We start from the raw sequence: 14,911 nt of genomic DNA, 5'->3' as shown, positions 1-14,911 counted from the left end.
AGGGAATGACTGGCTAGATAATAGTTTTCATGAGTAAAGACTAAAGGATTTAGTGAAATACAAACTTAATGATTTAGTTTACAGGTAGGTTTCTGTTCACCAAGAAGTTTTGCCTTCTCACTATTTTACAAAATCTTCTCCTTTGTTACTGCTTTACTATTGATTTCCATCATACTATACATCAAACCAAGCTCTTTACTCCATAATCTAAAATCCTTCACTAGAACTTTCTAAAAATCTGGCATCTTCAATGTATCTTCTTATGTCCCTGTGAGCTCCCTATGTATTCCCCAGGTCAGTCTAGTAAATGTTGGCTTTTTTTTTGTCCAATCAGCCCACTCAAATCTCTAAGCTTTCTCCCAATTCATACCCTAAAAAGGAATTCTCTCCTTGTCTCCAACTTGCCAAGTTCTTTCACTTTTATCATTTAAATGATTCCTAACATGAAGCGTCTTCCTCAATAATGCCAACAGAAGCACCTGGATCTGCAACTTCTCATACTCCTCCTTCACTTAATATTCCACCAAATGCTCTATTGCTTATGTTTGATTATATGCTTTTATTTGATTAATATATTTGTTTAGTGCCTATCCGTAAATGAATGAGTAGCTTGAGGCTAAGTCTGCACATATACAACAGTTTGGGTTTTTAAGAAGGGGAGAACTTGGATAAATTCAGCTAGATCTATATTTAGCAGATCTGTACTCTAATCGTGTTTATTCGTGTCAGTTCTAAATGGAATAAAATACTCATATTCACCACCATTGACACTACTACCTTTCTAAAACTGATAGTTCCAAGGAGACATACAGTAATTATGAAGTCCATAAATTATCTTGAAGACAAAAAGAGATAAACAGATGGTCACTAGGAGGGCATGCTTTCAGAACAGAATTCCTAAATAGACAAATAACAATATTTCCTGAGTGACATTACTTGTATTGGGACCCTAATTCCTTTTCTAGTCATCTCTATTGAAGTTTGCTGTCTCCTTTAATCTGACTTCCTATGGCATATTCTCCAGGCTTCTCAACATCCTAGTTTTAGTTATAATTTAGCTTATGACGTCTACTGCCATAGGGGATGGTGGATTCTTCCCTAGTAGCAATCATTATTTATGTCTTTGCAACAATGTACTACTTTGCAAGAGCATAGGTATAGGGAATTATGAATTCCTTTGTTCTGGATATTGGATTTTAATACAATCTAGGATAGCACTTCTTTATTTCCTCCTCCTTTTATTCCCTTTTATTTTTATTATTCCATGCCATATAGTTGACTCGTTAAGTTTGTATTTCACTAAATTCTTTAGCCCTTACTCTTGAGAACTGTTATTTAGCCATGCATTCCCTATACAATATTTGTGAAGTTGATTTTTTGAACCTAAGCATAGACTTTTACATTTATTCCTATCGAAGTGCCCCAGATGTTCCTTTTTTAATAACACATTTTTTTCTCATTGTGTCTAGCCCCAGGAAACTGAGTCCTTATTTACTCAAGAGAGTTTTGACTAACTATAGACATAATAAAGAAAACTATAAAGATAAAAATACCTATTACCAATTGTAATATACATTTGGATGGATAGTCCATTGAGCTAGGACATCATTGCCTATATTGTAGATAGGCATTTAAGTTTGATAATGAACTGGACCCAAAACTGAGGAAGAAAATGATCTAGATTGCATCTGAAAATGATACAGTATTGGGGTGGAGCCAAGATAGTGGAGTGAGGTCAGCAAATTTGTTGCAGTCTCCCAAATCATATCTCTCTCTCTCTCTCTCTCTCTCTCTCTCTCTCTCTCTCTCTCTTTCTCTCTCTAACAACTTTAAAAAATAGTTCAAATTAAATTATAAGCAGGATAAACAACTAAAAGTCTGCAGGTATTGGGATGGGGCTAACCCATAGTGAAGTACCAGTAGAATTATGAGTTGTTAATCTTGTAGATGGGCATAGCAGTGGCAGCAGAAGCAATATTAGGTGTATCTGACACTCAGAATTATTAAGGAGACTCAAAACCTGGAGACTGAAAAAGATACAGGAAAGAACTCTGATCCATTCTGCTCTTAGCATTTGGGAATAGGTTTGGCCAGGGTTCTTAACCTGAAGATTAAAACCTAGATGCAGGCATTGAAATCTGGTGACATTTCCTCATTTCCAGTATATAGTTTTATGGAATTTTCAAAGACTAGAAAGATCAAGCCCAAAAGCCTAGTTTTTAGTTCTTTTAAACCTTAGTAACCAGGAACATATCAAATAATTTACTTATAGCTCAACTCAAGATTAACCTTATTCTTAGGATATATATATATATATATATAATATTATATATATATATATATGCATACATATATATTTGTATATAGATTTGAGAGTCAATCAGTTTTTCAAAGAGGAAAGCAGGGTTCTTTTTTCTATTTCCTTTTTAATTTTTTAAAAAACATACTTACTACCTTATTCTTTGTACCATGTTTTAGAGGTAATACTTTTTTAGAATAACTAAACAGAAGGAAAAAGCCCTTCTCCGACTGATAAGAGTTTTAATTCTAATTGGTATCTGTAGATATAGTTTCCTCTTATTTGATGACAAATATTTGATTTTAAAATAATACATTTTTGGTAATATAATTACTTATTTTTCCAGATTTCTATGGCTCGAATGTGACTAAGCTAAGGAGCTCCCTTGTTCCTCATAACATTGGTTTGCTGGAATTTCCTCACTGTACTTAAGTTACAATCTGCTCTGTTAGAATTGTTGTTGGCCTTGTTACAGCTACCAGGAAATTCTGATTTTCCTGTGAATTTGTCTTATGAAGCACTTGTGACTGTACTTTTTGGCATGATCATTGACATTTTGACAATGTGGTTTTGGAAGTGATTTTTAAAAATATCACTTCTGTTGACATTGTGGAGTGTGAAGTATACAACTTCTTCCTAAACAATATATTATTTTAAGCACTATTAATTCACTATCTGTTAATTTAGTAAGCTCCTCTCTTTCTTGATAAATAAGACTTGGGAAACTTTCTTGTGCCATACATTGAAGTAGCACATGATCATTCAGAGTATTCATCCCTAGAAAAGTTTTACATGGCTATATATGCCACCTTTTACTTTTTGTAAAAAATAGGAACTTTGGTAATTTAGAATTTTATCAGAAATTAAAATTATTTTCCTATGTTTTGACTTTCACTCATACTCCTACTTTATCCTTTGCTAGTTCTTTCCTGTCCCCTACACTGTTATACCCCCTACACTGTTTCACTGAAACTGCTCTTTCATTGGTCACCAATGACTTCTTTCTTGCTAAATACAATTTGCTTTTTATTTGGTTCTTTCCTTTGACATTTTATCTTGTTGAAACATTTCATGCTGATCACTCCTTCACCTTAAGTTCTTGATTCCTTTTTTTTTAATCTTCCCAAAATCTCTTTGTTTCATTTGTTGGTGATTCTCTTTCTCACCAAATGCTAACTAGGGGCCTCCCCCAAAACTCTTTCTATCAGTCTTCCTAAAGACTCATGACCTTGAAAACATTTATTTTCATAATTTTGAACATTAACTTATACATTCTCCAAATTACTGCCACTACAAACTCGCCACTCAAATATACTCCAATTTTATGGTTCTGGTTTTCTATAACAATCTCCTCATCACTCTCTCTCCAGTCTAAGATCTCTGGACTAATTCTTATTTTTTTCCACTGTTCCTTTCACTGTTGACCAGTACTTTAAATTTTTTGATATTCAATATCTCATATTTAAAACTCTTTGCAGAACTTTGAACTTTTTGGAGGAAAGATGCTAGGATAATATAGTAAACCTGTTTAGGAAAAAAATACCTTTAAAGTGATTAGTCTTCCTAAAGTAGTCAGGACAACTCCAGGTTATAACTGAATCCTGGATCACATGATGCCCCATTTCAATACAGGATACAAACCACTTCCAATATTGTTGAAAGGCAATCAATTTCACTACCCTTCCAGCAAGCTTATGGTGGTGGTGGAAACAAAATGATTTTGTAATTGGAGTATCCTAGATGAAGATAAGAGACTAAATTCCATTACTTGAAAAAAAAAAGAATGACTGCAAGGGAAAAATTGAAATTGTAATGGATAGGTAGAATGTATTTTTTTAACTTTGTATACTGATATAAGTTCATCCATTTATTTTCATCTTGCATTGGTAGTAGAGTTAGTGATTTCCATTTGGGTGAGTATGTGTGTTAAATTCTGATTCACTGAATTTTCATAAGTAATAGTGGTTCACTTAAAAATAATTCACAGGATTATAGATTAATATCTGGAAAGAGACATTATAGGTCATCTGGTCTAGTTTTTCCCTTTCTCTCAGTTTTATACATGATAAAATAATAGTCCCCAAAGTGAAATAGCTTAAAGATTAAATTGAGGAGAAAAACGGGAAAGGAAAAGAAATGAATTTTTTTTTGCAAGGCAATGGGGTTAAGTGACTTGCCCAAGGCCACATAGCTAGTAATTATTAAGTGTCTGAGGTCGGATTTGAATTCAGGTACAGGATCCTGACTCCAGGGCTGGTGCTCTATCCACTGTGCCACCTAGCTGCCCCCAAAAGAAATTAATTCTAAAAAAAATTAATTTAAAATTTTAAGTATTAAGTAAGGACTTTTTTAACCCAATATGTAACATATGGTGATGAAATTTATTACTTAAATTTATCTAGAATACTCCAAAGACAAAATTGTTTATTTTCTTCTTGAACTACTTTTTACTCAAATATTCTCCAGTACACCAACTGAACTGAGGGAGAGGAAATAATTGTTGAATTTGGAAAAACAGCTCACAAGCCTGGCACAGAAGTGTTGTACAGTAGTTATGGGCTTCTTCAGTTATCCAGACATCTGCTAGAGCTTTTTCCTCACCAAAGGAAAAGTAAATAAATGACCTCTTGACATGTCTGAATAATAATTTTTATCCTTCCAAAGGTGGAATAGCCAATGAAGGGAAATTGTATTCTTGATTGGATCCTTACCACCTGGGAGGAATTGGTTCTGAGATGGAAATGATTTAAAGCTTGGGCTCAAATAGATCTCTCTCTATTAGAGTTGTTTGTGAGAGGAGAGGAAAGCACAGTTCAAACTGCATCCTAGATCTGACAAAAACACTTAAAAAATTCAGAGAAGCCGTAGATAGAGTCCTTTGATGAAAATTTGATAGGGGCGGGTTATTCCAGGAGAAAAGAAAATCTCAAGAATGAAATTCTGAAATCATTAAATGAAATTATTCCAAAGAAGAGTGAAAATTTAGTCACTGCAGACTGAAATGGAATGCACAAAAATGTCTCATCAATCAATTTAGATTAAAAAATAAGTACAGAAGATAGAGATAAGAACAGGTAAAAGAGTGAATACAAACATCACACAGTACTATAAGAATAGCATCAAGACCCTAAAGTTCAGAATTACCTGAGACTATTAAGGAATTCCAACCTATCAAATGTGTACCTATAGACTTGTGTGTATGTGAGTATATATGTGCATATACATATATGTGTGTACATGTGTGTGCGTGTGTGTATGTGTGTGTGTGTGAGAGTGTATATACACTTAGCTATGCTGAGGTAAACAAGTGGATAGTGTATTGGCCCTGAAGTCAGGAGTACCTGAGTTCAAATACAGCCTCAGACAACTTAATAATTGCCTAGGTGTGTGACATTGGGCAAGTCACTTAATCCCATTGCCTTAAATAAATGAAAAAAAAGTATTAATCTTCTTTAAAGAAAATATAATACTTTTCAGGCTGAGTACTATAATGTAATGAGAGAATTATGGGAACTGTGTGAACCAAACTTACTCCATTTTACAAAACTGACTCCATTTTGAGAACTAAGTTTCATTTTTTTGTAAATCTATCTGTTTACTAATTGTGGGAATTGGATGTGTTTCAGAACTGGATAAGTCTACCTGTTCTCTGCCCCACCTCCCAAATTTTTAAGCTCAGAAAGTCTTTAATTTTTTCCTCCAGTTAGAAATTAGATGACCTAATATTGTATCTAATATCCTATTATTGTCTTGTATCCTATTAATTGCTTTCTTTTAATACATAATAATCTGTTTCCCCTTGTATTTTGTAGTCCAGTGCTAAGTTGAAAAGATCTAGTGCCTCTTTTTATGCAACTAACATGCATTGCTTAATAAATTGATATATTCAGAAGCCTGAATCTTTGTTTCTGCATTTATTTCAGATTTCACCCTTCACAGTTTTGGACAAACTAATAAGATTGAGAAAGAACTCTAACCCTGGAATGATATCTTAACTAACAGGGCAAGGACTTCCCCCCCTCAATTCTAAATTCTTCTTAGCTAAAGTATAGTAACCCCACACTTCTGGGGAGAGATACTCCCTATAAGGGAATAGTGGGTTCCAGGAATAATAAAATACCAAAGTATTCCCCTGTGGAAAAAAAAATTTGTCATGAGATCAGGGAAAAACGTGCTGTTAAATGACATCTTAGGTAAATGCTTATTGGCCTGGAAAGAAGCATAGATATCTAGACAGGAGTGGAGAAGGGGTGACTAAAACAGAGAACTTTCAAATTGTGCTAAAATGTAAAACAAATTCAAATAGTTTCCTAGTTTAACCTGAAAAAGGGTCTTTCAATTGCTACAGATTTTGAAAAACTGTGCACACAGTCTTTTCCTGTTTTGTTGTTTTGTCTGTCTTTTTATGTCTTTGTAAAATGCTCAGAAAAATCTTTGTCTTATATTTGCTTTCTATTCTTTGTAGATTCTGATATCTTGAAAGACTTCTAAGGGAAAATGCAGCTAGTCATAAAAATTGCTGTAAAAAGCTGTAGACAAAGAGTCTAGAATGCTAAAGATTTATGAAGTTTCTGTTTCATACTTGAAACAATGATACCAAGCTCTCTATCCTAAGTAGGACTAACTCCCAGTTTAGGCTTTCAGTGGGAGATTAGGTTGAGAAGAAAAACCCTGCAATATATATTTTTGCCTGTCATTTCAGCTCTAGTCAAGAGGGGTTATAAAGATTAATCAGATAATCAAAGAAAGGAAAACTTTTTCCTACTGTTTTCTAAGAATTCATGACTTTATGATGTTATGAATGAAGTAGAGATTTCAAATTATGGTAAATTCTAAAAAAACATTTTAGTAGATTTTTGGATATTTAGAATAAAAAGATTGGATTTTATTTCTTAAGGAGTTCTTAAATTAATTATTTTAACATTACAAGGGAGAACTACTTGAATTTTGGGTAATTCCACCTTTCTCTTTGACCTATCTCATAAGGCACTTAGCAAAAATTTAACATATTTTAGTGAATTTGGGGATAACAAAGTTTGTTTTAAGAAAAAATAAAATTTAAAATCTTTAAAAATTTCAGGGATAAGTAAACAGCCCCAAGATCACTTTCCCCTTGAAGATGCCTAGATCTATTATTTTAGTGTAATGAAAGAAATCAAATCAGGGTGCAACTTAAAAAAAATGAGTAAAATTTAATTAAGGAATGGAAAGCATGATTTAAACCAAAGAACTCGAAAGCAAGGGTTTGATAATATGATGTTGTTACTTGGAATTTCTTCTGATCTTTCATAAGGAGTTAAATTGAAAAGTCTTAGGGGAAAGAGAAGATGGAACTAAGTTATGACCTTGAAAGGAATTGATTTGACTCTTTAGGTGTTTTTTTGAAATGAAATAAAACTATGGAAAGATGAAAAGTACTAATGTTAGCCTTTGGGAATGAGCTAATTGTTGACTCTGGTAAATTTTAAAGCACAGGTAGCCTTGGAAAATTGAGATTTTGACTTTGTGATTATAAATCCATATTTGATTTGGTTGAGATATATTATAATTAAGTTATGATGGTAAAATGTTTTTCTTGTGGCATTAAATGCAAAAAAAAATTCTAGAAAAATGCAGGAAAAATCTGAGGTTATACTCAGGTTTCAGAAATTTATTAGCTGTGGGATCTTAAGTAAGTTATCTTATATCTGCCTAACTCCTAATCTGTAAAGAAAATAATAAAGATACTTCCCAAGGTTGATATGATCAAATGATATGATTGTGAAAAATTAAACACAATGACTGAAAAATGGTAATTGATTTATAAATATTGGCTATTGCTATTATCACTATCATTATCATTATTATTATTTCTTTAACTGAATAATTACATAATGACTTTAGGTCTTTGAATATGAGGTTATTATTGCTTAAGTGAGTTTTGAGTTAACTATCATGTATTCATTGTATGTGTAATTTTATTTTTAATTTATAAGTGAATGATAAAGGAAATGTAACTGTTGGGGAAACATGAGAAAAATAACACTATTTAAGCCCTAAATTGAGATTGGTGAGATTTTTCTATTTGAGATAAACTCTCATGGGACAGTAATTTCATATTTTTCTGAATTATCGATGCCATTTTGCTGCTTCACTTCTAGAATATTCTAGTCATTCTGTCATCCAGAATAACTGTACTTCTCAGTGGTAGGATTCAGATAAAGTAACAACTGGTTCTCTACTCTAATGACAGTTTTAAGTATATATAAAAATATTTGCTGAAAGGTAGTTTAATATTTCATGCATATAATATTCAAATAAGAACAATAAAAAGAAGTACATAAAACTTGATTATATTATATTACTCACTGTAAGCAAACATATCCTTATGGAGTGAAAACAGCCACATATCCACAGCAGTCAATGTTGGAACATATACAGAACCAAAACTTATTCTACTTATTCTAACTCTTTTTTCTTCTGCTTCCATGGCTTATGAAGTGGACGATAAGTTCTTTGTGTCCCAAATTCTTATTGATTTCCACCATCAGGGAAACTAGCGCATTCACAATATCTTGGTGAAATTTGGGGCATAACATAAAATGAAAACAAATGACAGTTTGTCATCTGTCACACTTTTTCCTCTTTATTTTTTATATTTGTTTACTGAAAAATCAAAATGAGTGAATTAAAATGTAGTATTTCATCAAAGTTTTAAGAAAGGAATAAATAAGTATTATAAGTATAATTCCAACTATGAACAGAATAAACATTACTATGGGCACTTAGAAAATACTGTTGTGCAGATGAATAGTCAAAAAAAGTAAGGAGTATAAATTTATGGTTTCTACATTTGGGTAGCTGCCCAGGCACCCATTTTAGAGAGAATCCTGATTACTAGAACCATTTTAATAACTGGTTCACTGAACTTAACATAAAATTAGGTATCAGTCCTGTTAAACCAATTTGAACCAACTCAATCCCACCACTGGTACTTGTCCTTCCTCTGTTAATGATTGAAAGTTATAAGGGAGCAGATTTCAAGTTTATTTTATAATGTTTCCCTAATCAAATTAATGAATTTCACATCACTAAAAGTGTCCCAATGCTGGATACACACTGTCAGGAATGTTGTAGGAGGTAAGATATTGGAATAAATAACCTAAAAGTTCCCTTTGAAATTCTACTATTTAGTGTAGAGGAAACTTAGATGCTCAGATTCCCACTGACTTATAGCTTCATAATTTATTACATTTCAGACTTAGATTCCTATAGCAATTTCTGCATCAGTTTGAATCAAGGGAGGATAGGAAAAGGATATGTTATGCTTTATTTAACCAGTGTAGGTCTAAGGAATTTGCATCAATTGCCAGCAATGAGAGATGGAATATATTTCATCCCTGGGAAAGCTTCTTTCTTTAGTGGTCTGGCTGGGGACCATTGATCCTAGACCTTAAAGTCAAGATCCATGACCCTTTAGCACTAAGGAAAATGAAGCAATGAGAATAGACTGGTTGAAGTTTTGGGGTAGAGTGGCAAGGAGATATGACTGTGCCTTTGGTCTCCCAAGCCTTCCTGAACTTCCCTCATTAACAAATGAATTTGTCCCCATACTAGGATCTCTAAAGGGACCTATGAAAGTGAAAATTGTGTGTGTGTATATATATATACATATATATATATGTATGTATATATGTGTGTGTGTGTTTGTCCTTATGTGTGTGTGTGTTTGTATTGTAAATAATGATTAATTTGATTATAATATTTTAGTATTTTAGACCATTGAAAATTATATGAACTCTCCCAATTTTTTTTCAGTAAATTTAATTTGTTTTGTGATCCAATAATCTTCACTGGGGAAAAAGCCTTTTAAAAATCCAAACTAAAATTAGTGTATTTATACTTTCTATCTCATAAAGTCTTTGAGTCACTAACTGCTAATAACAAAAACTTTTGTGGTTGACCACAAATTCATTAAAAATCTACTGAAAAGCAACATTGTTGTTCTCACATGGTCACCAGTCCCCTGGAGAGGAGGCTCTCTGACTTTAGCCAGCTTGGTTTTTAGAAATCCCACTTTCCTGATTCTCAAGCGAGTATACTTTTTTGTGACACATTGTGTGTGTTGCTGGGAAAGTCTCTTTGCTGTTCTTAGTTTCCTTATTAGCCAATAGAGCAAATGACTAGCACTCTCAAGCTCATGGTGTCATTACAAACCTTAGAGAATTTGATCACAGAGCAATCAATTTAGCCTTGCCACCCAGTCATATTCTCTAAGCCAAACTCAATAAGATTTCTTATTTACTTTTGTTAAAGTGAAAGCATCAAGATTTTTCCATTACAAACTTCACATGGAAAATATCTGGTTGCTTCTTAGTTCTATTCTATCTTAGAGTTTTCCTGGGTCATTTATAAGAAATAATGATATTGTTCAAATCCTGATTTTGGCTTGGACAACACATGTTTCTTGGCTAAGTGCTGACTCATTTAATCACTTCAGTGTGTATGCAGCCACATTGGAAAATGTTGATGTTAAAGAAATCAGTGCAACCAGGGCAAATGGACAAGGGCAGATATTCTGACATCAGGATACCTAGGTCCACATCTCAACTTTACCTCCTATTACTCCCTAGTAGACAATAGAAAAGCCAAAGAATTCTAGTGCCTGGGGTCTTAGGTTGTTCATCTGTAAAATCAGGGAGTTTAAAAATGAGTGAATGAATGATAATTGAAATAATTGAAGGGGTTGTATAGGTATGACCTGATTAGTAGAGAATGTCATTTAGATTTGCATTGCCTATTTCCACTGTCTTGGAAGCAATGACCATATTTTACCTAATTAAAATTTCAAATAGTACAAATTTGAATATATTCAACTACTTCATGGAAAGCTAGGTGGCTCAGTGGACAGAGTGCCATGCCTGAGATCTGGAAGACTCCTTTTCCTGAGTTCAAATCCAGAGTCAGATACTTAATAGCTGTGAGACTGACCAAATCACTCTATCCTATTCGCCTAGTTTCCTCATCTGTAAAATGACTGGAAGAAAGAAATGGCAAACCACTCCAGTATCTTTGCCAAGAACACCTCAAATGGGGTCATAGGGAGCCAGACAAAATTGTAACAACTAAACAATAATAAAATGATTGAATTGATAATGAATGAATTAAATGAGAGGGTTGTATAACCAGGATCCAATGAATACAAACAGTGGATCTCATATTGCTTGAATTATCATTACATATTTCCATTGGGCTGGAAGCAATGACTTTATTTCACATAATTATCATTTCACATAGTACAAATGTGAATACAGGCAACTACTTCATGGGATTCATTATTTGCACCAAATAGGACATCACAGATTTGATTATTTCTAAGGTCCTTTGCAGTTCTAAATCCCATGATTCATGACCTATTCCTATATTAATGAAGTTGAAACTCATACAGGGCTCTAGTTAATAGGTTCATAATTGAAAATTTATTTTCCTATTTTAAATATGAGCTCCTTCACTTTCATGTTTTTCTGGAAATAAGTGTAATCAAAAAGTTGGTGGTGGAGTGTCCCATGTTGTTTATTGTTGTTGTCATAATACTTAAAATCATTGGCACTGTTTCTTTGAAGTTTTGAATAAGTTCAGTAAATAAACACCCAGGCATGAATGACAAATGGCAAAATTCTATTCCTCCAGCTGTGTCTCAAAGTTCTTTTCTTCCTTTTTGCAAAATAATACTAATTTGAAATAAAAATGGCAAAGGGATTATTCTGAAACCAAGTTCATGTTCAATGCTTCCATACCACCTCTTCTCCCTTCTCTCAGTATTCCTCCCTGATTTCTAGTTACCTTTCTACCTTCATACTTTGCCCTCCCCTGCAAAACCAGTTGCTTACCTATTGTCTTGTTCTCTCAGAATCCTTTGAAGTGAATAATTTGAGTTCAAATCTATGATATTATTAACATGGGGAACTGCCCAAGTGGAACCTGGTTAGAGGTGCCGATTGACAACTATAACTTATAGTCTTGTAAAATAGGGTTTTCTGAGTCTGTTGAAAGAGTGAATTACTCATAGTCACACAGTAAATGTATGCCTGAACTTGACTTGAACTTAGGTCATTTTAATTCTAAGACTGCAATCTTTTGCTATGTTACTTTCAAAACTATTTCTTCATAAGAAGGTAATGATTTAAGGTAGGGGTCAGAAAACCATAACCCACAGACCAAATCCATTATTTTGTTTTGTACAGCTTGGGAGAAAAGAATATTGTTTGTATTTTAAAGTATAAATTACATATTACAAATGAAAAAATTGCATACAAATTTAAAATGTATCAAACCTTTACTTATAAATGTAAAAACCATTTTAGCTTACTAAGACTGGTACATAAACAAGCAGTGGAATGAATTTGGCTGGCAAGTCATAGTTTGCCCTGTGTCATTACTCCTTGGAATGATGTCTTAACTCAAAAGGATGAATCTCTAAAGGTGAAAGTTTCAGATAAAGTAAAAGATTAATGGAGAAGATGTATTTGAATGCAAGGATACTCTGGGCCAAGACACACTCTAACTACAAGTAGTTCTGACCCTGAAGATAATACTAAACTATGAAGACTCAGTGGGTTATGTTAAAAAGTTCTCACAAATGCACTGAAATGGGCTGAGGAAGAGAATCATAGAGTATTAGACATTAGTTGTCAAAAGACCTGAGTTCAATTCTTGCCTCGTTGTCTGTTAACTATATGACCACTAGAAAGTCATTTAAGCTTTGTACCTTATTTCCCTCATCTACAAAAATTACCTATATTATCCTTTTCTGGCTCTTTAAGTATGTTTCTAGAGAGATTGTCAACAATTCATCTCTGAACTTTTTTTTAGCTTTTGGCTTTTGAAGGAGGGAAGAATAGCAAAATCTTGGAATATCTTGTTTATATAAAAACTCAAGAAGTTGGGTGCTTATCTTAACTGCTTAATATAGGGAAGAATATTAGGAAAAATGTTTGGGGTTTTATGGTTGTTGCATCATCCTGGGGTTGGAAAGGTGGAAAATGTTTTCATGAGAGTGTGGTATTTATTTCAGTACTGGCAGAATCCATAAGAATGTGGGCAAAGGCTGAAAGGAAAATGGATGGAAATAAACTGATAATTGAATATTTTTCAAGTTCAACACACAGAAACAGTGTTGGGGTAAGTACTGGGAGATTAAGGGTGATTTATAAAATTTTCTGTAATTTTACTGTCTTTTTCTTGTCCCTGCTTTCATTTGTGTTTCTCCCTATAGAATGTAACCTACCTGAGGACAGGGGATATATTTCATTTTTATTATATTATCTACATCACCTAGCATGGTTCTTGGGATATAGTAAGTATTTAGTAAGTATTTAATAAATGTCTTACCTTGTCAACTTATTTCTAACCACTATTTAACTATGAATTTAAAGTAGTCTTAAATTGATTAAATTTATGATAAAACAGGCAAAGAGATTTTTGGTTTATTATTGAAGAAGTCTTGCTTTGGTATGGCAAATCACTAAGAATAGTTATTTTAATATTTTGATAAAACTGAAGACATTCATTTCATTTTGAAATGCAACCATTTATCAAAGATTTACATATAATACAAAATGCTTTCAATAGCCAACACTCACCCATTAGCAATAACCATCTGACATATCATCCGGAGATCAGAAGGCTAATATTCCAAATCCTTCTTTAAATACAATCAAAACTGTTAAGATTACCATCTTGTTTTAATAATATATTCTGATAAAATTCCCAAAGGGTAGGCATTTGGCTTTGGAGGGAAATTGGCCTCAAATGTTTATGATTGTGCAAATTCTTTCCTCTAAACTGTATTCATTTGGAGCTAGTCACAATGGATGAGTAAGGTTCTGAAAAGAGTTGGCTGAACACTTTTTATGTGCAATAAATATAGCATGATGCACATTAACAAAGTTAAAAGTACCCAAGAACAATGGAGTTGAGAGCATTGTTGGCTGGGAAAATGTATGACTGGTGACGTATCAATCCAAAGTAATGGGGGCAGGTATTCCCCTTCCTGCAGCCACACCAAATGATGATGACAAACTGATCAGTCAGAAGATCGTGGAAGAAGCAGCCAACTTCTGGGAGCACAATCAAGAGTCAAAGAGAAGTATGATCTGGGACGCTTCATAGAGGAGTGACCTTGCATAAGTCACAATCTGAAATTCAGTTTCTTTGTAAAATGAAAAAAAATTTTGGGGGGTAGAAGTGGTGGTGATAATGTAGATTCTAACCTTAAATTTTCTTTGATGGAGGAATTTCTAGTTTGGGAAATTCCTTTATCAATATAGATCAACACCTATTCTACAATTCACATTCTTAGATATTTGCTGGGGGCATTAAGAAACTATCTGACTTGCCCAAGATAATATAGTCTTTAAGTGTAAAAGAAGGACCTTGAACATCCATCTGATTTCAAAGCCAGTTTTTTTTTTGCAAGGTTGCTTCTCAAAATGAGGATAAAATATAATTTGTTTCATATCAAAAAGTACCATCATATATAAATGTGAATTATTATTGAGAGTAGCTAGTAGTCTAGAAAAATGGGTCTGGATTCAGGAAGACTTGAGTTCAAATTCAGACTCAAACACTTAC

General features: G+C 33.2%; 1 protein-coding gene across 1 annotated transcript in view; it reads left to right on the top strand.

Moving 5' to 3' along the window:
- The window catches only part of IMPG2 (interphotoreceptor matrix proteoglycan 2), a 216,666-nt gene extending 202,217 nt beyond the window's left edge, over nt 1–14,449 (top strand). The window contains 1 exon segment of the mRNA XM_074210988.1: nt 14,337–14,449. Within this exon segment, the coding sequence (XP_074067089.1) occupies nt 14,337–14,449 (113 nt within the window).
- Nucleotides 14,450–14,911: the final 462 nt, after the last annotated feature.

Source organism: Macrotis lagotis, chromosome 1, assembly GCF_037893015.1.
Source record: "Macrotis lagotis isolate mMagLag1 chromosome 1, bilby.v1.9.chrom.fasta, whole genome shotgun sequence".
In the NCBI taxonomy this organism is placed as follows: Eukaryota; Metazoa; Chordata; class Mammalia; order Peramelemorphia; family Peramelidae; genus Macrotis; species Macrotis lagotis.
This window is presented reverse-complemented; position numbering and strand designations above follow the sequence as displayed.